General features: G+C 43.7%; 1 protein-coding gene across 1 annotated transcript; it reads left to right on the top strand.

Moving 5' to 3' along the window:
- The first annotated feature begins 492 nt into the window (after positions 1-492).
- TNN (tenascin N) lies at positions 493-24,661 on the top strand. Its single transcript, XM_085299635.1, has 16 exons — positions 493-901; positions 1,869-2,246; positions 7,628-7,891; positions 8,807-8,992; positions 9,888-9,977; positions 11,664-11,927; positions 13,955-14,218; positions 15,246-15,509; positions 16,131-16,394; positions 18,922-19,052; positions 19,572-19,704; positions 20,568-20,719; positions 21,861-21,957; positions 22,656-22,823; positions 23,414-23,577; positions 24,162-24,661. Exons 1-16 carry the CDS (start codon positions 493-495, stop codon positions 24,306-24,308), a joined length of 3,375 nt encoding a protein of 1,124 aa, XP_085155761.1. The 3' UTR covers positions 24,309-24,661.
- The last annotated feature ends 369 nt before the right edge of the window (positions 24,662-25,030 follow it).

The raw sequence follows: 25,030 nt of genomic DNA, 5'->3' as shown, positions 1-25,030 counted from the left end.
CTATCTCCCAAACTTCCTGTACCTAAAGATGACTGTCAGCACTGTGAATTTTTGATGGATACAACAAAGAGTKATCAGTCTGCTAGCTGAAAACCCTGCAAGCTGAGATACCGCTGCAGATCAATTACTGTGGACCACAAATAATCTGGATCATGGCTAGGAAACTGGTGAAATGTCTGTTGTAACTGCTGGGGTTCAAAAAGTTCACAATGGACTGTGGTGCTAAGTCTCATTTGAAAGCTGCAAGCTTAAATCTTCCTAATCAGTGGGTCTGGAAGCTTTAATCTCTAACTTATCTTGTGTGGCTCTTTTTCTGCCCAGCTTACTACTGAATCAGGGCAAAACAGAGCACATGTCTCTCTTAAAAACCTTTTAAAGAAGCTGAGAAACAGCTTCATGATGATACTTCTTTCCCACCACCACTTTTCTTTTTCTTTTCTTGACACCAGCTGTGCTGTTTTAGGAATCAGCATTTCTCTGAAGACTTGCCAGATGGATTTCCAGAGCTGGTGTGCCTTCTCCCTGGTGATACTGCTTTGCTATGCTCTTCAGATATGTGCTATTCAACTGCCTATGTCTCACAACTGCACCAGCAGTGGCCAAAAAATATCCTTCAGCCACTCGTACAAGATTGATGTGCCTGCATCCTCCCAGATCAGAGTGGAGGCAGATCCATTACAGCACGAAGGTAGTGACGTGCAGCTGGATCCTGGGGAGGCCGAGGAAAATGAAGAGCAGAATATCATCATTAGGCATAATATCCGCTTGCACAGCCCCACAGGGAACTGTGAAACTTTGGACCACATTAAGGGCCTGCTTGAGAGGATGGAAAAGTTGGAGAAAGAAGTGGCAGAGCTGAGAGAACTCTGCAGCCCTCAGACATGCTGTGGGGGAAGCCAAGGTATGTAATAACTGCACTATTTGTTTTTATATTCTCAACATAACCTATTTTCTTCAGAGATTTTGGGCATAGAATCCATGCCCTGAAGTGATAGGAGTTTTCCATGAGCCCTGCAGATGTGCTAGTATTCAGATTACTGTGTTGTGAATGGAAATCTGAAGGTCCCAAAACGTGGTAGYACCACAGCAGTATCTGGAACAGGTGCAGCAGAAATCTCCCCCCAGCATCTCCCAGAAACAAAGGGAAAAAATTCCTGAATTTCGCATAGTTGGGAGGCTCGGTGGAGGATTCTCTGGGGAAGAAGGAGAGAGTGGAGGATGAGGGAGGCACTTACTACTGTCTCTTCCCTCTTTGTTTCTGCTTCCAGAATCTTGTAGTTGAGAATGTCTCTTTACTTCCTGTTAGATAACTGTCTAAAGAGCAGAGTTTCTGATGATGTTTTGTCACTGCCACTGGATTATTTATGGTCAAAGGTTTATGCAACATGATCTCTAAGAAAAGATTTAGCGAACTGGTGTTTGCGGAATGGAGACAGAGGGAGAAGTGTCGTCTTCAGATACGGCCACGTAAAGGCGAGAATAATCTACTCTCTAGCTTTAAAAACTGTGATGAGTAGTGGTGAGCTTAAATTGTAGCTAGGAAGATTCATGTTAGAGGCTCTGAGAAGCTGGATTGTCTGAGGTGATTATGGATGCTGCATTCCAGGTCCCATAGGGCAAGTATGTTAGGAAAGGCAAGGATGAAGTTGAGCTTTCCTTGGAGCAGAGGCAAATGAACAAGTTCTTGAGGTCTCTTGCAGCCCATGTTTTCCAGTGGTCGTTATGCTTTCCCTTTAATGAGCTTGAATAAATATTTGTATCTATCCATTTCCTGTTTCTCTGTTCCTAATTTTTCTCTCTCCTTCCCCCTCCCTCCCCTGCCTTGTCTGTGTCTCACATGTGCTGCTGTGCATCCTGGCTCTGGCCAGGTGTCTCACATTGCAGCAACCATGGGACATTCCTCTATGAGACTTGCAGCTGCAAATGTGCTGAGGGCTGGGAAGGTAGTGACTGCTCCCACCCCACCTGCCCTAAGCACTGCAGTGGCCACGGGCGCTGCGATGGTGGAAGATGCATCTGTGATGAGCCTTACTTTGGTGAGGACTGCAGCCAGCAGCTCTGTCCTGAGAACTGCAGCGGCAATGGGATCTGTGACACAGCCCAAGGGATCTGCCAGTGCTATGAGGAGTTCATTGGAGAGGACTGCAGTGAGAAACGGTGTCCTGGGGACTGCAGTGGCAATGGGTTCTGTGACACAGGAGAGTGCTACTGCCATGATGGCTTCTTTGGCCTTGACTGCTCCCAAGGTAAGACACTGGCGTATTATTTCTCTCTTCCCTCTTTTGACTTGAATTTTCCTCCTTACCTTCCTGATAAGTGTTTGGTTCATTCTGTAGGTCAGCCAAACCAGGGGTCACCATGTTCCTCTCCGAGTTCCTACTGGACTAGGGAATGCTATGTGCTCCATGCCTTCAAGACTTACGTGGAAAGCCCTTCTGAATTGGAAAGGGTAGCAGRCACAGGTTTAGGCATCACTAGTGTAAGTCTGTGTGTAGCAGCTGAAGGAGACAGCAGAGTTGTGTGTGGAGCCTGTAATCAGAGGGAACCAGAGTCTATCTCTTGACATAAAAGTGAGGCAGTAAAAGTAAAATTATGCTTGCTGCAGTGTGTGCTACTTGCAAATAAGGTAGTTGATTTGATGAAAATCAAACTACGAGGTGACAGATCCATAAAGCCTTTAAATAATCTCCCTTTGAAATTAAGTCTTTGGGAAATTCTGTCTTACCCAACTTTGTTAAAAGGCAATAGGATTTGACTGAGAAAGCCAGACTGAGCTGACCTTGAAGTATGTCTAGCAGTTTTTACTTAATGCTGGATGGCTTGGTGTGCATTCTGAAAAATCTATGATCTTCCTATAACTACAGATGTATACGCCAGGCCTCAGCACTCAACCTTTTATCCTGGAAGCTGCCTTTTCTTCTTAGCACATCAGTGCTTAACTTAATCTTTTAAAAGTCCTCAGGAAGAASTGGATAACAGCCACACACTGAGCATAAACTATTGTTCAGGTAGGTGTTTGCAGTGGCTTTGCTGACAGGTCCTCTCTGCTCTTTATCAGCTCTCGCATYTCAGACTTGACCTCTCTAGTCAGAGATTCACCTACTTAAGGATTTTTATCTCAAATTCTTCTCTCAAACAAGAGCTCTGCATCAGCACTTCACCCTTTCTACCACTCTCCCCTCTATTCAGAGTTTTTTCGCTGTGGCTCTAGCACTGTGTTCTCCTTTCAGTAGACTATTGTTTGTTGCTCAAGAAGTAGCACCCTCACAAAGGTGGCAAATAGGATTGTTTCTGGTTTCCCAAGAACCTGGTACTTCTGCRAGGGTGTGGAGGTGAGAGGCTGGCTGAGTCTAGCCTCAGATGTTCTTTCTTATGAGACATCTGCAGATCTTTTACAGGCTGTGAARGTGGGCTCTGGTCTTTGATTATGTAAGCACTACAGAGTTAACATGTATTGCACAACTGATTTTGCCGCTGTTTGAGTGCTATATTTCCATTTGTGCTTAAAACTTGTTTTAATTCCAAAGTCACATTGTTCCCATTGTGGCATCTTTAGCCAAGTGCTCCTCTCCTTTAGCTCTAAAATGGTCTCTTTTCCAAACTGGAGTAGATTTCTGTATACTGGGAGATTTACACTGAGCCTTTTTAAAGTTGTTTCTTTAAGTTTCTTTTTTTATAAATATCTCTAATGAAATGACATATTTTGCTATTTATTGCTATGGTGACTGGCATATCTGAATATCTAAAAGTTACTCTCAGRCGTACAGCAGTATGATCTCCTATGATTCCTTGCAAAGGAGAAATGGAGGACAAATGCACATCGAATAACAGGTATTGGCTTATGTTCTTCCTAGACTTTGTTTACYGACTACTACAAAATAGCACTGCTGGATATTTGAAGATGAATAAAACACCAATTTAAAACCAAAATATCCCATAAAATGCTCTTCAGTGTCTCAGCACAATACAAGTTTAACCAGAGAGTCTGTGTTTTGATGGTGTAATCAGCAAAGCTGGAAGGAAAATAGAGAGGGGCTCTTCACTCCCAGCAGAGCCAGGATCCCTAAGAAGCATCTGTGTTGAGCTTTCAGCCCAGTGCTGAATCTATAAACACGCTGCTTGTTTCTGCTTGCTGAGGCCATTAGGGCCTYRGTCTGCTTCCCCAGGAGAAGCTGCCTAGCAGAGAGCGATTTGGGAGAGCAGGGAGAGGATGAGAGGGACTTCGGCACTGCCCACCAGCAGCCACCCTCGCTCACCAGGGAATTGTGAGCGAGTTGGGACTGTGACGGACCCTTTGGATTCAGAGCCGAAGGTTTTCTGGTGTCAGAACAAGAGGAGGGGGGATTTTTGAGGGTTACCAAGTCTTTCCCATCTGCACCTTCCCAAGGTCGCTTCYCCCGGCCGTGACTGAGAATTTCTGAAGCGCTCAGGTTTGTCRCATCAGCTGGGGGAGACRGCTCTGGCTCACCTCGGGATACAGCAAACGCGTCGTTTCTAAACCAGACTCCCCTGGACTGGAGGGTCGCTGCCTTTGCAAGAACGCATCAAACCACCCTGCCCGAGACATGCAAGCTGCCCCTGGCTTCGCCCTGAGCAGAAGATGCTGGTTTTACACGTTACGTCTCTCCTCTTCAGAGAGGCAGATACACCCGACTCCCAACTATGTGTAGACATAAGGGAAAACTACATGATATATGTTCTTCATTATTTTACTGCAAAGTAAACTCAAGTCCATCTGTCATATCACAAGGGGAGGAATGACCAATCTCATGTTTTGTGCAAAGTTTTTGTCAAAAACAATGGTATGCATGTTTTAAGGATGGAATTTAGTGAGAGCAGTGAACTATACAAGGGAATGAATGCTGCCTTTCAAGTGAAAAGAACGTAATGTTGGTGTCTGCCATAAAAATGAAGATACTGTTTCCCCCCCACACCCCAGTATTAACAATCTGTTGTTTGCTATCAGTTGGTGCCTTAATGAAATTCACTTGTTGGGCACATCAACTTGGTAGCTGGAGCTTGATCAGTTTATGATGTGGTTGCTTCTAATTAAAATCAGATGAGCTTGTTGAATGAGTGTCTTCTCTGGTCCTACATGAGTACTTCCAAAGGATGTTCCTTCTCTGGTGGACCAGATTACCCAACCTTTTTTCCAGAACTGATGAGTTGCATATCTTGTGGCCAAAAGGTTAAAGCACTGTTGGCATCCTGAGATCTATTATGAGATTGCTGCTCTTCAGATACCAAGTTTAATTTTTCCATCAGTGTAAAGCTGTTTTCTACTCTTGCTGTGAAGAAGCTGTTTTTTAGAGTTTTGGGGACCAGCTGACATTTTAAAGTAACTCAGGCAGTGATATGAAAAGAAAATTTTAGCTTTTTTCTTTTCTTTTTCTTTTTCTTTCTTTTTTTTTTTTTTTTTTTTTTTTGGCATCAGCATAAGGTCAGCTTTGAGAGATTTTNTTTTTCTTTTTCTTTTTTTTTTTTCTTTCCCCCTCTTTCTGGCATCAGCATAAGGTCAGCTTTGAGAGATTTTTCTTCATGCCAGCCTGGGTTTAGAAACTGGAAAAGAAAAAAGTCCAGGGAGTTATTGTATTTGTTACTGCCTCCAGTATTCACTTGTAATTAATAAAATGCTGCTGGGCAGAAAGAAATGGGTACATCCAAGATGATCATGGATTGAGAATTCCGGTTCTTTGTGATCTCTGTATTCAAAACAGGTTTGAAAAAGGTTCTTGTCTGGCCATGTAGAACAGGCAGAAATTACAGCATCCTAAACTGATCATAAATAAAACATAATAATGAAGCTTTGCATAGATGATGTGAACATCAGAAGGCTGAAAGGATGGGAAAGACCTGTTTGCCTGCATGAGGGGAAGAATCAATTCAGTTAGTCATAGTGAGACTTCACAGTTTTGGAAATTGTTTGTGACTGGAATTTAAGATAATGTTTTTCTGACAACCACCCTTGGTTTTGGAAATGAGGGTGATCATCTTAGTGGGTTTTACTATTTTCTGGTTTGGCCAAAGTACAAAAAACTCCAAGAGCATAATTGGTCATAATTTTTACATTTAATTTTAGGTAAAATCAGAAAGTGACTGAGATACCTAATAAATCCTGCAGTTTTTTTGGTTTCTGAAAAATCAGTGCAAGTTTGGCTTGAGTTTTAAGAGCTGGTTGGGGAGAAAGACAGCCCCCCCCCCCCCACTCCGAGCTCTCCAAGAGTGGAATTCAGCTCAGTTAACTGGAGCTCTGTAAGCGTGGGAGTGATTTCTCAGTTTAAAATTACAATGTACAATATATTAGCTACCTTAGGGTGGGAGCCCTTGAGAGTGTCAGCATATTTGATTGCCAACTGTGATTTGAAGTATAGTGGAAGCAAGTGCCTCAATGTCTGAACTGTGTGTCTTTGAGCAAGTTGGAACCTATTTCCCTTTGGATGTGACGGGAGTGAGCTGAGGGCCATGCTCTGGTTTTGTGGGTTGAATCAGAGCACAAGCAGTGTTTTTGCAGAACCAAGTGATGTGCAGAATACGCATGCCCCAGGGCAGGCAGTTCTTTAGCTGGAGGAGGATCAGTGCTGTACCATACACTGAAATAATAAATAAAAATCTCTCAGTCTAGAGAAGAGGGGTCGGTCAGTCTGTCTCTCTCATGACCTGTAGTAGTATGCTGTACTTAATACATGTACATTTGTAATCTGGCACRTTTTTTTTTCTCTCTCTCCCTTTTGTATAAATATTTTTCCTTTCATACCTCCTCTCAGCTTGTCTTCCCAGTGTGCAGTAAGTTCCTGCAGGAACTGTCCTTCACTGTCTGAGATAGCTGCCACCAGCCCCAGGGAATGACTCCCTTTCCTGCYTTTAACACTGTTGTATTGCAGCTGTGTGGAGGTCACCAGATTTTGTGCCAAGAACTATGGTTTCAGCTGCTAGTAGGTGGCTGACCAAGTGTGGAGGGGGAGACAACTGCTCTGCTGCTTTAAGTTCTGCGCTCTGGTCTCTGGTGCAGTGGCAAGTATTGAGGCCTGTCTTCTCCACAGAGGTAGCTGACTTTGGTGTTAAGCAATGACACTAAAATTCTACAAACTGGCTTAAGGCAATAGTGAGCTGGCTTGGGAGAACCGTCTGTTTTGTGGTGGTGTCCGTACTGAGCACTTGATGTGACCCTAGTCCTGCTCATCAYAGACTCGCAGTCATACCTCCAGATTTACAGAACAGCTTTAAACCTCCTTAATACTTACTGTGTCCTGGCAGCCCCTTTGGCCAAGGCCCTCTCTCTCTTATGGGCTTTGTACTCTCAGCCTAGAATTATTTTCCATTCCAGAGAAGGAATAATGAAATAGTGACTTCTTCACTCAGCCAGGMAAGGAGGTGAATGTTTGCTGTACAAATGGACTCTGAGCCTGCCTGGCTCTCTGCRTTGCCAGGTGTTTTCATTTCCAGTTACTGCTGGTACTGTAGTTATCTGTGAATATTCAGAGGGCTTCAGTGGGGTGACAGTCCTTTTCATCATCCTTCATTCAGAGAGCAATCAGTCGTCCTCTGCTGAAGCCCACTGAAGTCCCAGTGACTTCACTGGACCAGATCCCAAGACTTCATCCTCATTGCTGCTGTGTTTCTCTTCTAGTGCTTGCTCCTCAGAACCTGCAGCTGCTGAACTCCACTGAGGACTCTTTGGCAGTCAGCTGGGATCAGATGATTGATGTGGATAACTATCTCATTAGCTATTATCCTCTGGGGTATGAGACCTTGATGAAACAAGTCCAAGTGCCCAAAGAACAATTCAGCTATGAGATTGTGGGTCTCCGTCCCAGCACTGTGTACAATGTCACTCTTCGTCACGTAAAGAAGGGAATTGCCAGTGAGCCTGAGCTTCTAGAAGCAAGTACAGGTAGGAGTGGATAGTCTTTTTCTTCAGAGTCAGGATTTGTCAGTTGTTAAAGTTAGATTCAAGCAAGTGGAACAAACTGTTCTGCTTTGCGGGTTTTCAACATCTGTCTAAACTCTGGAGAGCATTTTCTCTCCCTGGTCTCAGTCACAGTTTGTGCTGCTGTTCTCTTCTGAAGAATCTGTTTCAGAATATGTACGGTTGGGGATGAATGTATTGCAAGTTTTCCATCCCTTCCTTTATCTTGTCCAAATCCTATTTGTGTTGTTTGATACCCCTAAATTCCAGGGATTCCATAGTGCTGCCCACTGCAAAAGCAGGAATGAAAGCATGCAGAGTAAAGCTGAGAATACTGAGAATAGTGTGCTGTTCAGCTAGATAAAGAAGGGACTTCAAAGTAGATGGGATGTCATTCCACGTATTAATTTGCCAAACCAACCTGCAGCAACTAGTTTTCCTCACAGTGTCTTCTCAAGACTGAAAGAGCCTGACACTACAGAGAATGTGAAATAGGGTGGCCGCGCAACGAGGAGTGGAAGRACTGCGTATTTGAAGCAGGCTGTCTAGAACTGAAATGCCATTTTGTTAGCAGCTGATAGCATACTATCTGCCTGCACTTGGAAAAAACAGTGAAAAGTTAGGTTATTTTGACATTTTCTTTTATTTCTGGCACAACAGGTGGGAGTTGAAAGCCAGAAAACTCTGAGTTGGAGTGTTACCATGGATAAAACTAAGCATGTTAAAACAATTATTGGGCTTTGCTTGCTTAACTTTTCTTCAGTTTGAAGAAAATGTCTCAGGTCTCAGAGCAGCCAATTTGGAAGGGAGGGGGGACAGTTTAGTATCTTCCTATCTTATATTCAGTGTTTTTTTTTTCTTTGTGCTACTTTCTTTTGTCCTCTGTTCTGTCCTCCTCAGTCCTGGCCACACTCAGTGACATATGGGTCAYGGAGGAGATGGAGAACTCCCTGGAAGTAGAGTGGGAGAACCCCTCTGGAGATGTGGATTATTACAAACTGAAATTCAGATCCCTGGTGGAGATGGATGAGAAGCAGGTCGTGGTGCCCAAAAGCAGTGACCCCAAGAGCAGGCACATCATCACTGGTGAGTACTTGTATATATCCTAAAGTGGACAGAAGCAGGGACAAGTGGGAAGAGCAATTGATTGTCAGACCATAGGCCTGAGAAGATTCTTCTCTCTTGTGGTTGGCTAGTTCTTCTTCACCTCATGTCTGTTTTAGGCCACAATGAGATCTAGTGGGATTTCCCCCATCCCATAGTGAATGTCTTAAATTAAGTGTGCTATATACATAAAGGTAGGCTGCATAGTCCATTGGACAAATGGGAAAGATGTAGCAGAGTTCATTTTTTTTTTTTTTTCTTCCTGATACCATCTATTGTTACCTTTCCAGTTCTTGATCAAGCCATGGTCCTGTCCCGAGCATCTCTTAGCAGATGTTGTGTGCTTAGTAGCATTGTTTACCTGAGTTCTTCTGTTTTCTTGACTCCTGTTTCTTCTGGCAGAAGAATTGTACAGAGAATTGGTGGTGAGGACAGGGATCCTGGCTGAGGGTCCTTCTCTCTGTTGAAATCATTGGAGCATCAAGAGACTTTTGTGATTGACCTGGAGACTTTGTTTTTAGTGGTATTTGTTCATGTTGGGGGCCTTGAATGTGAAGTGGTGCATGGATAGCTTCAAGACATTCATTCAACTTTAATTCCACCCTTGTTAGGAGTAAAGCATATTCTTCTATTTCAGAGCTTGCAACASTGATGATGTAGGAATCCATACATACTATATTCAGTGCATGCTCTAATGGTAAGCCTGAACCCAAAATCCTACCAAGATGTTCCCACAGGAAAAGGAAGTTCAGATCTAGATCCCACAATTTAAGTTTCTCTTCTACAAAACTAGAAATGGGTAGAATAAACAAAATAATGTTCTTTAAGAAAAAGCATTGTCTTCTCTAATTGGTTGTTTCCTTTTTGGTTTTTGTAGGCCTGAAACCTGGCACTGAGTACAAGATTACTATCATACCTGTGAAAGATGATACAGAGGGAAAACCATCCTCAGTGAGTGGCAGGACTGGTATGTGGATAGTTTCTTTTATGACAATGATGTTGCTGTAGGGCTCACAGACGGTTCTGTCAAGATTGCAATAAAAAGGTACATAGCTGGTTTTGTTCTCATGCGGGCTGCAGTCAGGCCTACAGTAGGCTTGTATAAGTATAGTAGTAGTGTAATATTAAACTATGCCAAACCTCTTGCCTTGGTTTTAAAGGTACAGCAAGTTTGCCCTTATAGCTCAGTCAACAGCTCTAGCCGGACAGGGGAGTAAGGACAGCCACCTGGCAGCTCTGGGCAGTAACCCATACTGAGTTTTGTCCTAGGCCCGACAGAGAAGAGACTTAGCTTGTGGTGTGCACTACACAGTGACACAGCCCTGGCCTTTTGTACTGGCTTGAGACTTTCTGCCKTTTACACCTGAAATGACTGAAGGGACTTCAGCTACTTGCTGGCCCTTAGAGGTCAGATGGAGAAGCTTTGRACTGCTTTTCTGTATCAGAGCCTGAGTCAAACTTAGTCTCCTCTGGCACRAGGAGAGAGCAAAAGCATCTTTAAGCTTACTTCTGCTTAGACTGTGCACTTGGTACAGCTTGGATGGCCTGGAGGATATTACTATTTGACTAATATTTTTTTTTCTGTGACTGGCAGCCCAGCCAAACCCTGTTGGTTCATTGGTATTTCAAGTTCTCCAAAAAATGTGGCAGAATATTTTTTTGAGCTATTATATTGCTGAAGGGACCTTGAAGAATTCTGAGCTCTCATTCTACCTGTGAGATTCTGGAAACTCTGAAAATCAGCTCTCTTATGTAGAGGTAGAGTTGTAGCATCCAAAAATGAAAAATCCCAAATCAGGCCTGACCTTCCTGAGGTTTTCTTTCAAATTATTCCATTAAAAGAAAATTGATTAAAACAACAAACAGACAAACAAAACCTACAACCTCTGCCCTGTTGTTTTAAGGCTGCTCTTTTCTGTGTAGATTCCAGTTACTTGGAGTACCCTTGGTTCCTGTTTTCTGTTCTTTGCAAACGCGGGAGTCAGAAAACTTCTTGAGATGAATAAAATCCACAATGAGTGATCCTCCTCAGACTCTTAGAAGAGCCCTGGAACATAGGAGCTGTAACTGAGAAAAATACCAGCTACTGCAAGAGCTAGCACTAAGTTCTGATGCACCATCTAAAACAGCAGTAGCCTGGGAGAGTCTGAGGGACAGGATGCAGGGTAGACAGAGGATGAGGAGCAACAAATAGCTAACGGCAGAGACGGTAGATGGGGCTTGTGGCTGGGTGCTGTGAGGAGGGCAGACACAAAAGTGCTTTCCAAGCTTCTGCCTTTTGGAGGTGGGGCTGGTAGCCTGCAAGATCTTCCTGCAGAAAATAATGGAAAGTTTCATCTAAATGGTAGGACAACCCTGCTTTCCTCCCACTSTGACCTTGCTGATTTCTCATGGGTGCCTTTCTTCAGTGGCTATAGGGAAGACCTAAGTGACTGTGTGTTTTAGCTGGCTAAAGCAGCAAGGCAAAGTGGTTTGTTTATTTATTTATTTATATATATTTATTTATTATATTTATTTATATATATTTATATGTGTGTGTGTATATATATATATATATATATACACACATATATATATATACACACATGCTGTGATGGGTACTGTAGCAACTTAATTCAGTTTCCTAATCCTGAACTTTGAAATGTTCTCTTAGGAATTGATAGCCCAACCAATCTGATGACTGTCCAAGTGACAGAGGCTACAGCCACTCTCTCCTGGGATAAAGTTCAGGCTCCCATAGACAGATACATGGTGAGATACACCTCAGTCGATGGGGACGTCAAGGAAATAGAAGTCGGGTATGAAAACAACAACTTCACCTTACTGGGTCTGAAACCAGGCACAGAATATGTCATCCACATCTGGGCAGAGAAGGGATCTCAGTGGAGCAAGAAGACGACCACCAGAGCTGTGACAGGTAAGTTTTAGCACCAGCAAGGAGCGAGGTTTGAAATTCAAAGTTTCTTTGGCAGTTGTACTTATTTCAGTGAAGCTTCCCCTACTATACACAGGTTTTAGAGAGGCAAGTTGCTTCATTTCAAGTTAGTCTGTTTTCTAAAGCCAGTCATTTCTCTCTGCTATATATGACTGAATGGGGAGTTCTGGATCTGCCAGGGAACTAATAAGCTAAATGCACTGTGAGTGCATTTCGGCACAGCCCATACCCAGCTGCCACACAGTTATAACTAAATTATAATTAAGGAATAAACTTGATTTTCATACTTGCAGCTTGCTTATAACTTAAGTCTCTTGGCTGTTGCYGCACTCAAGTCTGTTATACTGTTTATTAGCTGAGCTGTGGTTATTTGAGTACATGTGTTCCCACTTGCCCCTCTCTGGGGTGACACAAACTAGCTTCAACATCTCTYATTGCAATGTGAAGTAATGTGTTTCTGTCTCACAACAGAGGTGAAATAAGAACATGCAAGTAGCAAATCACCAGTTTTTACCATAGCTCAGCTGATATGTGCTAAATCACACTGCAGCTCAGCTGGTGTGTATAAATTATAATGTGGCTGTAAGATGGTTGTGTATTTGTACTCTGAACTTCAGCACCTGGGACAGAATCAACAAAACAAAAAATGCTGCTCCAGTAATTTAGGACACATCTCAGCAGCCTGAGGAGTGAGGGACCTGCAGATGTATTTATCGGTTCAGAGAGGAAAAAAAAAAGCTGCTCTCTGTAGAGGTCATGGGCTGTTGAGCTGTCCTTAAAAGACCACCTTTCTGCAGGCTAATTTATAGTAGTGGCCTAACACTTAATCTAGCATTATGTTTCTGTTTGTGAAAAGGGCAGAGGAAGGACTATGGTAACTGGAAAAGATTGAAAAGGGCTTTTTTCTGGTGGAGAATTTGAATGTAGTCCTCACTATTGTTGTCACCTGGTTCCTTACCTTCAAACTTTCTCTTAAGAAATTGATAGCCTCGTATTAACCTACTGGCAAGCTGGCTTACAGAAGACACAGTCACCRTCTCTTGAAATAGGGTCTGGGCTCCAGTGGACAGGTATGTGGCAAGATGCATCTCAGCTGATGGCAATACAGAGGAGATGAGGATGGGGAAGGACAAGAGAATCTGAGAGGACTGAAGCTAGGCAAGAAGTGTGCCATCTACCTCTGGACAGAGGAGGGAGCTCAGCAGAGCAAGAAAGCAGATGTCAAAGCTGTGACAGCTGGGAAGAAGATTAAGTTAAGATAGTTTTGTCTTAATATGAACTAGCCTTGTTGTGGGACAGCTGCATTTCAGACAGGTTTTTAAGTAGAGATTCAGTTTTTGAGCTAATGCAATGAACAAAACATGAGCTTCAGAAAATGAGACAGTAATATCTTTTTGTCAGGCTTTCCTCTCTGCCCCTTTGGAACTGGCTGTGCTTTTGTGGCTCTCCAACGAAGAGCCCTGCTGTTGCAGCTGAAATGCACTAGGGTTGGACACCTCTAGCTTTGTATTTCAGGCCCATCTTTAGTAAGAGATGGGAATTGAGAGGGCAATTGAAAGACTGGCCCTGCCCAGGCTCAACTACCTCAACACTAACAGTAAGAGAGTATTTACCAGTGAGTAAGGAATGGTAGAACTTGCTAGCAGTAGCTGTTATCTCCACCTTGCATTGTAGCCGAGAGTACAAAGTGGTTTGAGCCGCAAATGGTGACGTTGAAGGAAACTTGCTTAAGCAAGTTGTTTGCACTGCATGATCAAAACATGGTTTGTAACTAAAGATAAAACTTGCATTTGATGTACCAGTTTGAGCTAGAGAAAACAAGCAAGCTTTTGGACACACAGGCCCCTTTCAGGTCTTTGGACAGAGAGGGATGTTTGAAAGCTGTATTCAGTGGTGTAGTAAAACATACTACTTCTGCCTATACAACTTCTGTTGTCCATGTGTTTAGATCATTGTGATTGCCACAGCACTACACTAAAACATCCAATAATTGTGACTTTCACTTACAGAAATTGACAGTCCAACTAAGCTGTTAATTGACCAAGTGACAGAGGATGCAGTTACTGTTTCCTGGAACAAAGTCCAAGCTCCAATTGACAGATACAGAGTGAACTACTCCTCAGCTGATGGGGCTAATGAGGAGATAGAGGTGGAGAAGGACAGGAATGTCACTACCTTGGCAGGACTGAAACCAGGCATGGAATATATTATTCACATCTGGGCAGAAAAAGGAGAGCAACAGAGCAAGAAGGCCAGCACTGAGGCTATGACAGGTAAGAGTGCAGCAGGTTGAATTGAGAGTATATGTCACAACAMAGCTGTGCCCTGGCACTGAATGAGTCTGTCCTAGGACAGTTTCACAGCAGAGGGAGATTGAGGCCTAACGAACAATCTTCATGTTAGTGTGTCTTGCTGTGAAACCCATTCAATGCTGTTGCAGAGAGATTCTAATTACTATAAATAGGCTGTGTTGCCATAGCTAGTATGCATTCATGGTCTTCACCTGTGAAAAGGATGCCTTTCTACTGCTGTGTGGCTTGGGTATTTGTGTAGTCATGCTTTTAATTGTCAGTTAATTAGTTTATCCTTCACCCAGAGGTGAAGCTTGGTTCCTTTTTGTAAATGAAGAAATTGGAGCTTGTGGAGATMAACAGAATAGAGGATATCTTTTCTTGTGGCAGGATGATTAATCCTGGTTCCTCAGTTGTTCTTACTAGGGACTTCGTTTCACCGGGGTAGCCAGCCCTGCTTAAGATATGTAGTGATTTRTCCAGTGTGAGGATTGCTAGTTTAGAATAACATTGTAAAGCTGAACATCTGAATTGATTGCAAGCAGTCATGAGAATTTACAAGACCCTCAGAATCCTGATTCATGTTCAGGATCAGCAAGTTGCTGAAGGAGGGCAGATAATAGTGTAGCTGGATCATCCTCATCTCTTAACAGGAGAGCTTTGCATATTCTCTCACTCCCTGGACAGATGACATGTATGTGAGCCCTGGAGGCTTGTGACCATGAGAAAAACAGAGCAACAATATCTTGCTTTGTAAAGGCCCTCTTTTTTCTGGATCAGGACTAGCTGTGCTGTTCCCCAAGAAAGYTGCTATAGGGATTAAAGATAGACCCCAGTCAAATCACCTAAGACCTTGACATCTCCTAGCTTTGCTGGCCAAATCAACATGTGATCAGAAATAGCGGTCAAAAAAGAAAAGAGTAGGCTCTCAAGGGGAAGGAGTCTCATAGTATCACAGTGAAGCCTTACTGTGGCAACTTGTGTTCTTTACTTTTAACTGTTCCTGCAGAAATCGACAGGCCGGCTCATCTGGTCACTAATGAAGTGACAGAAGACACAGCCACCATCTCCTGGGACAGGGTCCAGGCTGTCCTAGATAGGTACATGGTAAACTACACCTCTGCTGATGGTGACACAGAGGAGATAGAAGTGGAGAAGGACAAAACTGCCACTACCCTGACGGGCCTGAAACCTGGCACTGAATATGTCATCTACCTTTGGGCAGAGAGAGGAGCCCGGCAGAGCAAGAGGATAAGCACTGAGGCAGTGACGGGTATTCTAGGGGAATCTTTGTGGTCCTACCTGGTAACTAAATACATTGTGAGGAATTGAGAAGGGGGAAAAAATTCCCAGGGCATTTGAGGGGAAGAAGTTAATGCAGCCTTGCTGGGACAACTTGTGTTCATAATTCCTAACTGTTCCTGCAGAAATTGGCAGCCCAGTTTATCCAGTGCTGGGGCAGAGGGCTAACCGGCCCTGCCCAGATCAGCCACCTCAGCACTGACAGTACAAGTGTGTTTGCCAGTGAGTGAGGAATGGTAGGTCTTGCAAGCAGCAGCTCTGTTATTATTTGCACCTTGCACTGTATCTGAGAGTACAGAAGGATTTAGGGCCACAAGTAGTGATACCCAAGGAAACTTGCTTAAGTATCAATTATTTKTACTGCGTGATTAAAACATGGTTTGTAGCTAAAGATGAAACTTGATGTACCAGATCGAGTTGGAGAAAACAAGCAAGCTTTTGAACACACAGGCCTTCGTCTGTGTTTCTGGGCACAGAGGGGTGTTCAAAAGCTTGTTTCTTTTTCCATAGATACTCAGTGGTGTAATAAAACATACTACCTCTGCCTGTGAAACTTCTGTTGTCTCTTAGTAACCCATACTTTATTTCCTAGGGATGGATAGCCCAAAGAACCTGATGACTGACCGAGTGACAGAGGATACAGCTACCATCTCCTGGGATAGCATCCAAGCTCCTATAGACAGGTATATGGTGAGCTACACTTCTGCTGATGGGGACACCAAGGAAGTAGAAGTGGGGAAGGGAGAGAGCATCACTACACTGACAGGACTGAAGCCAGGCACGAAGTATGTCATCTACGTCTGGGCAGAGCTGGGAAGTAAGGAGAGCAAGAAGGCGAGCACTGACATACTGACAGGTAATTATGAGCAGAAGGGAGGAGAAGCAGGATAAGGGAACCTTACTCCTCTGTTATTTTAGACTTTGTGATTTCTCTTTGCATCACTGGGTAGTAATGATCTACAGTGGTAAATCCATTCTAGAGATAAGTGCATGATTATACACTACTAGAAGAGGCAGAAGTGATAATACAAGWGTGATGACAACTTGTGGTATCCAGTTCATTTCACTAGTCCCTAATCAAAAGCATGCAGTGCTGCTATCAATCACAGTAATAAAGGTTTAACAAACACAGCTAAATCATGCTGGAATTAGGGATGATTAAAAATAATGGCCTGCCCTTTGGCTGATGAGACTGTAGGATGGTCCTAGGAGATTGCAGGCTTAAATCTGTTCTATTCGGTCAGCTGTAAGGATTACAAGTGTGCTGGGAACGTTTCGTGGTCAGGCTATAGTTATTGGCCTTCCTAATGTACTTTTTCTTAGTTTCTGAATCAAACTGATGTGAGGTAGAATAGTTTAAATCTGGATTTAGGGCAAGATAACAAAACATTTCCCAGTGCTTACAGAGATCGAGGGCAGCAGAGGAGGGCCTCTGTAGTTTTCATGAGGTCAGAAATCTGAACCTGTCTGCAATTAGAAACACACAGAGAATTTCAGTAAATTATAGCGTTATCCTTTTAATTGGTGTGAAAATACAGAAATCTCACATGAAGTGAAACTGCTGAGAGGGATTATACTTAGCATTAGTTAGGATATTTTAGAAAACAATCTACACAAAGATTAGTTTTTCTTGGTGTTACTTCCCCAAAATGACACAGTTGGTAAAAATGATCTGTTTTCTGACAAAAATACATTTTTGTACTGAAGATAGCACCTATTTATTCCCTTGTATTAAAACAGACTGWGGCAGAGACTTGTTGTGTAGTAGTCTCCTGCACCCATGGAAACTGCTGGCTTGCCTTTAAGAGCGGTGCTGTGAAATCCTAGGTGCTGTCTCTGCTAAGGCTGCCCTTCCCATCACTTGTCCCTTATGGATGGATATGGTATCTTTTAGCTCCCTCTTCTGTCCAATGGGAGATACAGCTGTAATGAGCTACTCCAGGAAGATTCCTGGGTTATTTAAAGCAGTTGTTTATTGATCTTGCAAACAAAGCATGAGTTGGATAATGATCTAACACTTAACTCAGGAGTGGGGTCTTCAGTTATAATGAATAGCTGTTGTTTTAAACAGCATACTGTGTGAACTTTGGTGTTCCCATCTCTGTCACTCTCCGTATACTGGAAGATTTGATTTCTTCTCTATCCTTGTATCTGTTTTAAGCAGCAATCCTGTGCAGAGGAAGTGCCGTGCTCCATTCTTCTTGTTGTRTCTTCCTCTGTGGCCCTTTCACGGCTGTAATATTTCATTGTTGCTTTTAAAATCGTTGTGATTATTTTTGTAATGCTCTTTAGATTCTGGGAAGTGTCATTGTCTTGTTTATATGGAGAAAGGACTGAATCAATTGATGAGTTATTTAACATGCTCATTGTCACCCAGAGARGTCTGTGGCAGAGTAGGTATTGAGYTGAATAATTCAGTTATAGTTTGCCATAGATGTACTTCAGGTYTGGAGCACTCTTTCTAGAAGGCCAGTGCTGYCCACCARCTACTTTCTCTCTAGAACTTAGAAAGCTGAAACAGCTGAGATAAACCTGTTCCTTAGATTGTTTTCCTTAAGATGTTCTCAAAATGCTAGAATATAGCAAGCATAGGATGAAAATTAGGAGGAGGTTGCTTCTGTTGCTGTTATTTCAAAGTGAACAATCAGAAAATGCTATTATCATGAAGAAAGCCCTGGAGCCATCTTGTGGTTACATCGTAAGATGGATGTTTTTTTTTTTTTTTTTTTCTTTGATAATTGATGTGAACTGGTATTGTTTAAAAATAATTCTTTGCTTCTTCTCATGCTGAGCTTGGACAGCCTGACTGCACAGGAAAGGTCTGGTGAAGCCTTTCCTGTCAGTAGGAGGTGATGTCCCGGATGCAGCATAGACCAAACTGTAAAGCTGTGGGTTTCTTTGTATCACTGCATTTACTAAAGAAGACTGAAGCATGATGACAACAACAATTTTTTTCTAAAGCCTATGCAGTTGTTCTTCACTTCTCTTAGCGATCCAAGAGGGTGGGGAACTGGGGGGCAAAAGGCAGTGTGTGCTAGAGCCAGGCTCCAGGATTGGGTCCTGTAGCTCAAAGCTGATACATCTGTGCATGCTCCTCAAAGGTAAGCCTGATGAAGGCTTCTGAGGCAGATATGTCAGAAGCTCCCAAGCCCTGGGAGCGCCCATACATCTGAGCAAATTGTAGGGCACACAAAATATCCCAAATAGGATCTGTAACAGTCCTTGCTATGTYTGTTCTATGCTCGTGATGCTTCTTGTTAGCTGTGGAAGTCGCTGAATACCAATTAACGGGATTAGACATTGACGCAGCCCAAGCCCTGAACTAGTGTTGCCTCCTTTCATTTATACAACAGGATTTGTGTTTTCTTTTCCTTTTTCAATAGAGATTGATCCTCCCAAAAACCTCCGTGTATCAGATGTGACTCAGTCTGCTGGTGTAGTTACTTGGACTCCTCCAGCAGCACAGATTGATGGCTATACTTTGACCTACCAGGGCCTAGGTGGCAGCAACAAGGTATAGTGAGTTCCTTAGCCCCACTAACTCCACTGAAATTATTTCTATGTCCATGGGCTCTGCCAGTTGGATCCTGTGGGTATATGGACCACAGGAGAACAATCCTGAGGAAGAATGTGTGCTATCCATGGCTGGGGGAGGCAGAAGGAAGGAGATGTGCTACTGTCATGAGTAGAAGCTGTGGAGGGGGTTTATGGCAGTGCAGTGCCTCTTCCCAGCAGATTTTCAGGATACAGAGAGCAGATTTGCTTTTTATTCTGCTTTTCTAATATGTTACTACATGGAAGAGCAGCACTCATCAGGGATACAGGATACAGTGTCCTTATAGTGGTTCCTGAGACCTTGCCCCAARYCTTCCTTTTGAGGAGATGGACTCCTCAAGGATATATAGCTAATGCATGCCTGTCTGAACTCTACAAGAAGAGCCCATAAATGCATATTGTGTATGAAGGCACTGTTGTCCAGAAAAGCTAAATGCTATTCAAAGTTGGACTGATCTTTGGTCTGTTTATTTGGCAGGAAGTGCAGCTGGGACCTAGCGACCAAAGGTTTGTGCTGGAAGGACTGGAGCAAGGAGTGAGGTATACCATCTCTGTGGTGGCCTATAAGGGAGATCGCCAGAGCAGAAAGGCAGGCAATGCCTTCTCAACAGGTAGGGTTTTGGCCTTTGGTGCTGGGCTCTTCTCTGTGCTTTGCAGCTGTTGTGCTTTCTGGATAGAGGACAGCGATGGAGTTGCTGTTTTACTGACACCYAGGGAAGCTATGTGATCCTAAGCCAGTTACCTAGCAAGTCAGTGACAYGTCTTTTGGCGGAGTATTTGTTCTTAGCCACACCATCTGGAGGCTTGGAAACAAAAATGGATAGYGAGTGGAGACTGCCTCTGCTGATCAGAGCTGTTGGCAAACCTTGCTAACCGCTCGGACGCAGCCTCCTGGTGAGCTGCCAGCGAGCAGGAGAGAAAGTGATACTCTGGATCTTTTTGCACCATCCTAGTAATGGTAGGGCATAGTTGTATAAATAACAATGTGGCACTGGAGAGCAGCCCAGATGATTTTCAGAGATCAGGAAATGTGCACCARAATGGAAGCAAATCCAGCAAAATTTCATGCTGGCTTGATGTGGGCMCTTCTTTTAGTGGGCCAGTCCCCTGGTCCCCTGGATGTGCAGAAGATAAAACTGTTTACTGATGCTTCCACCTTCACAAACAAGGGCTTGTCTTTCTGCTTTCCCTGTGGCTGCGGATTGCACCTGATGCAGTCTCTGATGACCCCATCTGTGAGCCAAGTCTGAAGCAGCAGGGAAGGTTGCTGACTTGTGATGTGCCTGTGCACTGCTGAGTGCACAGTGGGGCTGCTGCCAGTGTAGTTGTGTTTTTGTTTTGTGTTTTGTGTGTTTTTTTTTTTTTTTCTTATTCTGGTACCATTGCTTTTAGGAGACTCCTAAGGGTGTGAAATGCCTCCTACAGCTTTACCGCCTGCTTTGCTGACTTGAGATTTTGCCCTCTGTTCCTACAGTTAGCTTCCTCTACCCATATCCAGCAGACTGCAGCCAGACACAGCAGAATGGAAATGCTGCCAGTGGCATGTACACCATTTACCTGAATGGGGATGGTAGCAGACCGATGCAAGTGTACTGTGACATGACCACTGATGGAGGTGGATGGATAGTGAGTGATTTGTGCTTCTTTGTGTAGTGTTTCTTTTATTTGGCTTTTTGTTTCACAAAAGTGAAAGTAGATGCTGATAAACTCCTTCAGACCGTCAGTGGGAGTGTTTGGGGGGGCTGAACACATCAAAGGCTTGATGGTAGGATGCTTGGTCCTGTATGTGACTCGGGTTATATTATTGCTGATTCAGGGCAATGAGTGAGTTATGACAGGTTAACCTACTACCTCTTGCCAGTTAGTCCACGGGAGTTGTCTGTGAGGGTGCACTCAGCCGCATTGCAAGACAAGGCTGTACAACTTAGCTTAACTGTCTTTCATAATGGGTTATCTGAGCTGCATTATTGCCTTGACTACAGGATAAGGTTGTATGTGTGGGTCGTTCTTGCAGTTCAGCTGATGCCTGGTAACATTTTAMGTGGCGGTATTGTGAGCATGCGGTATTGTGTGGACTCTGACCACACAGTAGTTCTTGAATGGCTTAAGAGAATCTAAAGCTGGAAATGGAAGGAAGGAAATTCAAGGTGGTTYGAGGGGACTGACAGTCTTGAGTTCTGTCCCTAATGAGTTGCTGGCCCTATAATGTAGACTGTGAGGAAGGGAATTTTGAATGAGGGTAAAGGAATGAATCTCAGATTGTGAGCAGTTTCCCTAAGCAGCCAAATAAAAATGCCTATATTTCATTTTTCACCTCTTGTGTTCTGTGGTAAGTGCTTTTTTTCCATGAATGAATGGTTGTGTGTTACTGCCAGACTCCTGCTAATTTTGGTGGAGTTTGGAAACCAAAGTATGTCTGTGGATCTTGTTCCTAGTCCTGGCACGTGCAGGTGTTCAGATTCTGCTTAGATTTGTGCTCTCTGCAGCCATTTGTGGAAATCAAACTGCAGATTTTGCGCACATAAGTATTCACCTCTGAGCTTCCTGTGCAGAAAATGGAAATAAATTCCTGTATGTACCCTGCTCAGCTGCAGTTTACTATCAGTTAGAGATGTCTGTTCCTGACCACCTCACCTGGATTTGAATTGGGATGAGAGGATGGGGAGAACTGCAGGCTCTTGGTGGTCAAAGAAAGAATTCTCCCATTTCTTATGCCCGTCCTCCTTGTCTGTCCTCTGCCTGTCATGAATCAAGCCTTGCTTTGCAGGTATTTCAGAGGCGGAGCACTGGTGAGCTGGATTTCTACAAACGCTGGAGGGATTATGTGGAAGGCTTTGGAGATCCAACTGGTGAATTTTGGCTTGGTAAGGTATCAGATTGTGACCAGTGAAGGGTGAAGAGCTAAAGGGTAGCTTTGTAGAAGCATCTGAGTACTGAAATATCCGTCTCCCCTGAGCCTGCTGTCTGGAACTGTCAGCTTTTCTCTTCTTTGCTAGAAGTGCCAGTGAAGTATTTAGGATCTCCAGAGACCCGCTGAAGTCTTTCCACTGACATCTGTGGGCTGTGGAGCAGCCCCAGAGCAAGCCAGCCTTTTCCAAACCCCTGAAAAACTTTATTTCAGGCTTGTGTGTTCCTATGAGAGGTGAAATGATTTGCCTTTATAAAAATGTGAAATCTAGGACATTTATTTAGAAACTTAATGTACTCTCATTTTTCTGTTTCCTGTTCTATTAGCTAACTCTGCTTGGATCAGAGAATCCAGGTTTAAATGGGTCCCAGTCTTTGGAGAAAGATTCTTTAGATGGGCTTAGAAAGTAATGTTCCACTACAGTTTGTCATGTGCTGGTTTAGGCTTTTTGATCTTCCTGACACTACTGTCTCCTTGCCAGGAAATGGGACAGGACAGTACAGACTTGACAAAATATCATGACAGCTCCAACCTTGGGAAGAAAGGAGACAGGAAATAGCTCATATAACCAAAATGGCAGCAAGGTGATATTCTAGGACTGCAACAGTGAGAACAGGCTTTTTCCCTTTTAAGAGTAATTCTTTTTTCTTTTAGGTCTTGACAAGCTGCACAATCTCACAAGCAACAGCCCCATCCATTACGAGCTCCGGGTGGATTTGCGGACAACCAATGAATCTGCCTATGCTGTCTATGACTTCTTCCAGGTTGCCTCAAGCAGGGATAGATACAGGCTGTCGGTGGGGAATTACAGAGGCAATGCTGGTGAGAAATTCTTGATACTTCTGGTGTTTCTGCTTTGCACAGGGAAGCAAATGCTAGGACCTGTGTGTTTATTTTGCCAGTAGCATGTGGGCTCACTAGGTGAGGTTAGATGGATGCCAATCTCTGAGGTAGCTTGTGCCCACAAGCCTATCCCCTGCTGGGTAGAGGAGAAAGTTGCCCTTTCTTGGGGAGGAGCTCTGTTACCCAACAAAACAACTGATTTCCAGCAGATTGGGAAGCATTTCCAGGAGGTGGCCTGCATGAGGGAGTAACTGCTGGGCTCCCTGAGCTGAGAAGAGTGAAGAATCTACCCAAAAGCAGTAGCCATCCTGGTGCTGGTAAATCCTTACCAGTGCCTCCACTTAACCCTTTTATCTTTTACTRCCATACATTTAGATCTTCAGCCTTGGGTAGTCTAACCTTTTGACATGACCTCTTAAAGCAGCCTTTCAGAAATTGTTCTCCAGACCCATCCTGTGCTGCTGCTCTTCTCCTGAGAGACCTGCTCTGTTTAGCCTGAAGGGTGTATAAGCCCTCAGGCTGAGCAACYCTCTCTAACTTTTGTTCATGCCTTTAATCTCTTCCTTTAGGGGATGCAATGACCTACCACAATGGCTGGAAGTTCACAACGTGGGACAGAGACAATGATGTGGCTCTCAGCAATTGTGCTCTGACACACCGTGGTGCATGGTGGTACAAGAACTGCCACTTGGCTAACCTCAATGGGAAATATGGGGAGAGCAAGCACAGTGAGGTGAGCAGCAAAGCTGTGTGTAGTGGGCAGCTGTTCTCCTTTAGCATTGGGATGATATGTGGGAGTCTGGTTGCAGCAGGAGGGGTTACCTAGGCTATCTTAATTCATTTCATTTGAAAGGAAGATGATCCATAAGGAAAATACCAGTCATTATTCTCTGATCCTGCAGATGTTGAGTTCATGGCCACCTGATTCTTGTGACAGGTAGAGATACTTGAGGTGGAGCTGTCTTGATTTCAGTGAAGAGCAGAGAAGAGCACTTGGCATGAGGCATGCCAGGATGCAGGCTCACTGCCTCATGTAGCATATACCTTGGTCTCAGTGCCTGCCTTGGTTTGCATCTTACCGCACAGGCTTGTTTTGTGTTTGAAGAGAGCTCTGTTTCTGTTGAGTCCCTAACTGGATGGAGAATTAACTTGCGTTAGAAATGTCTGGAAGACTGATCATAATTCAAGTCAAAATCTGGTAAACAATAGCATCTCTGTTTACTGGGAGAGTTAAATAGTATTACAGGGGGGCAGAGGTAGATTTCAGTCCCATAGTCTGGGTGATTTATTAAAAGTAGTTCCTTGGCCTTTTCACAGGGGGTTAACTGGGAGCCATGGAAAGGCCATGAGTTCTCCATCCCTTTTACTGAGATGAAGATTCGTCCTCAGTCTTTTAGTAATGAGCCAATCCTGGGAAGGAAGAAGAGGTCTTCAAGAGGAAAAAGGAAGATGATCAGGGCTTAAACTGACCTTTGTTGAAGACAATGCCTGAAGAGGATGATTTGGTATTTCTTAAAGTTAAGATTTGGACAGCTTTCTCCAATACAYTGGAGGCAATCACTGACCAACCTGTACCCAGAGATCTCTGGATCTGCGGCCCYGCCTGCTTCCAGTCTTTGGAGCTCCAGACACTGGGAGGGGGCTGATGGGGAACATTCAACTTGTAGCTCCCCTGACTGGTGAGCTGGACAAGGATACGCGTAATTCAATGTACGCAACTTACCTTTATAAATTTTTCATTTAATGAGCTTTAACAYATTCTGTTGCTTTTCAAAAACCAGCCTGATGACTCCTCTTAATTCTGGCTTTCTGTGTCACCTGCCACTGAAGCTTCAGGCCTCAAAAAATTAAGTTTGATCCCACTGAAAAATAAAAATTTCCTCATTTAGACTGGGGAGAGCTTTCTTGGGTTGTTAAAAGCARTATTTTTTTAAGGCTATAGTTTGATGTGGTTTTCTCTCTGCCTTTCTGATTTAAGCTACCATTTTCAGAAGATGGAAGGAGACCCCTCAGTTCTAGTCTGTTCAGAAGTGGCTTTGGGACATCTCCTTTTGCATCTTATATAGGGCTTTGGGTGTTGGTTTAGAACTGCTAAGGCAGGAGACTTGAATACCCCTCCATTTAAAATCTGATAAACGTTTAATAACCTGAGAACTTGAACATTTCTCTTTAGGTTATTTTTTCAT

This window comes from Rhea americana, unplaced genomic scaffold, assembly GCF_003343005.1.
Source record: "Rhea americana isolate MKP2758 unplaced genomic scaffold, rheAme1 scaffold_151, whole genome shotgun sequence".
Taxonomy (NCBI): domain Eukaryota; kingdom Metazoa; phylum Chordata; class Aves; order Rheiformes; family Rheidae; genus Rhea; species Rhea americana.
The sequence above is the reverse complement of the archived record's forward strand: the minus strand, read 5'-3'. Positions and strand labels throughout refer to the sequence as shown.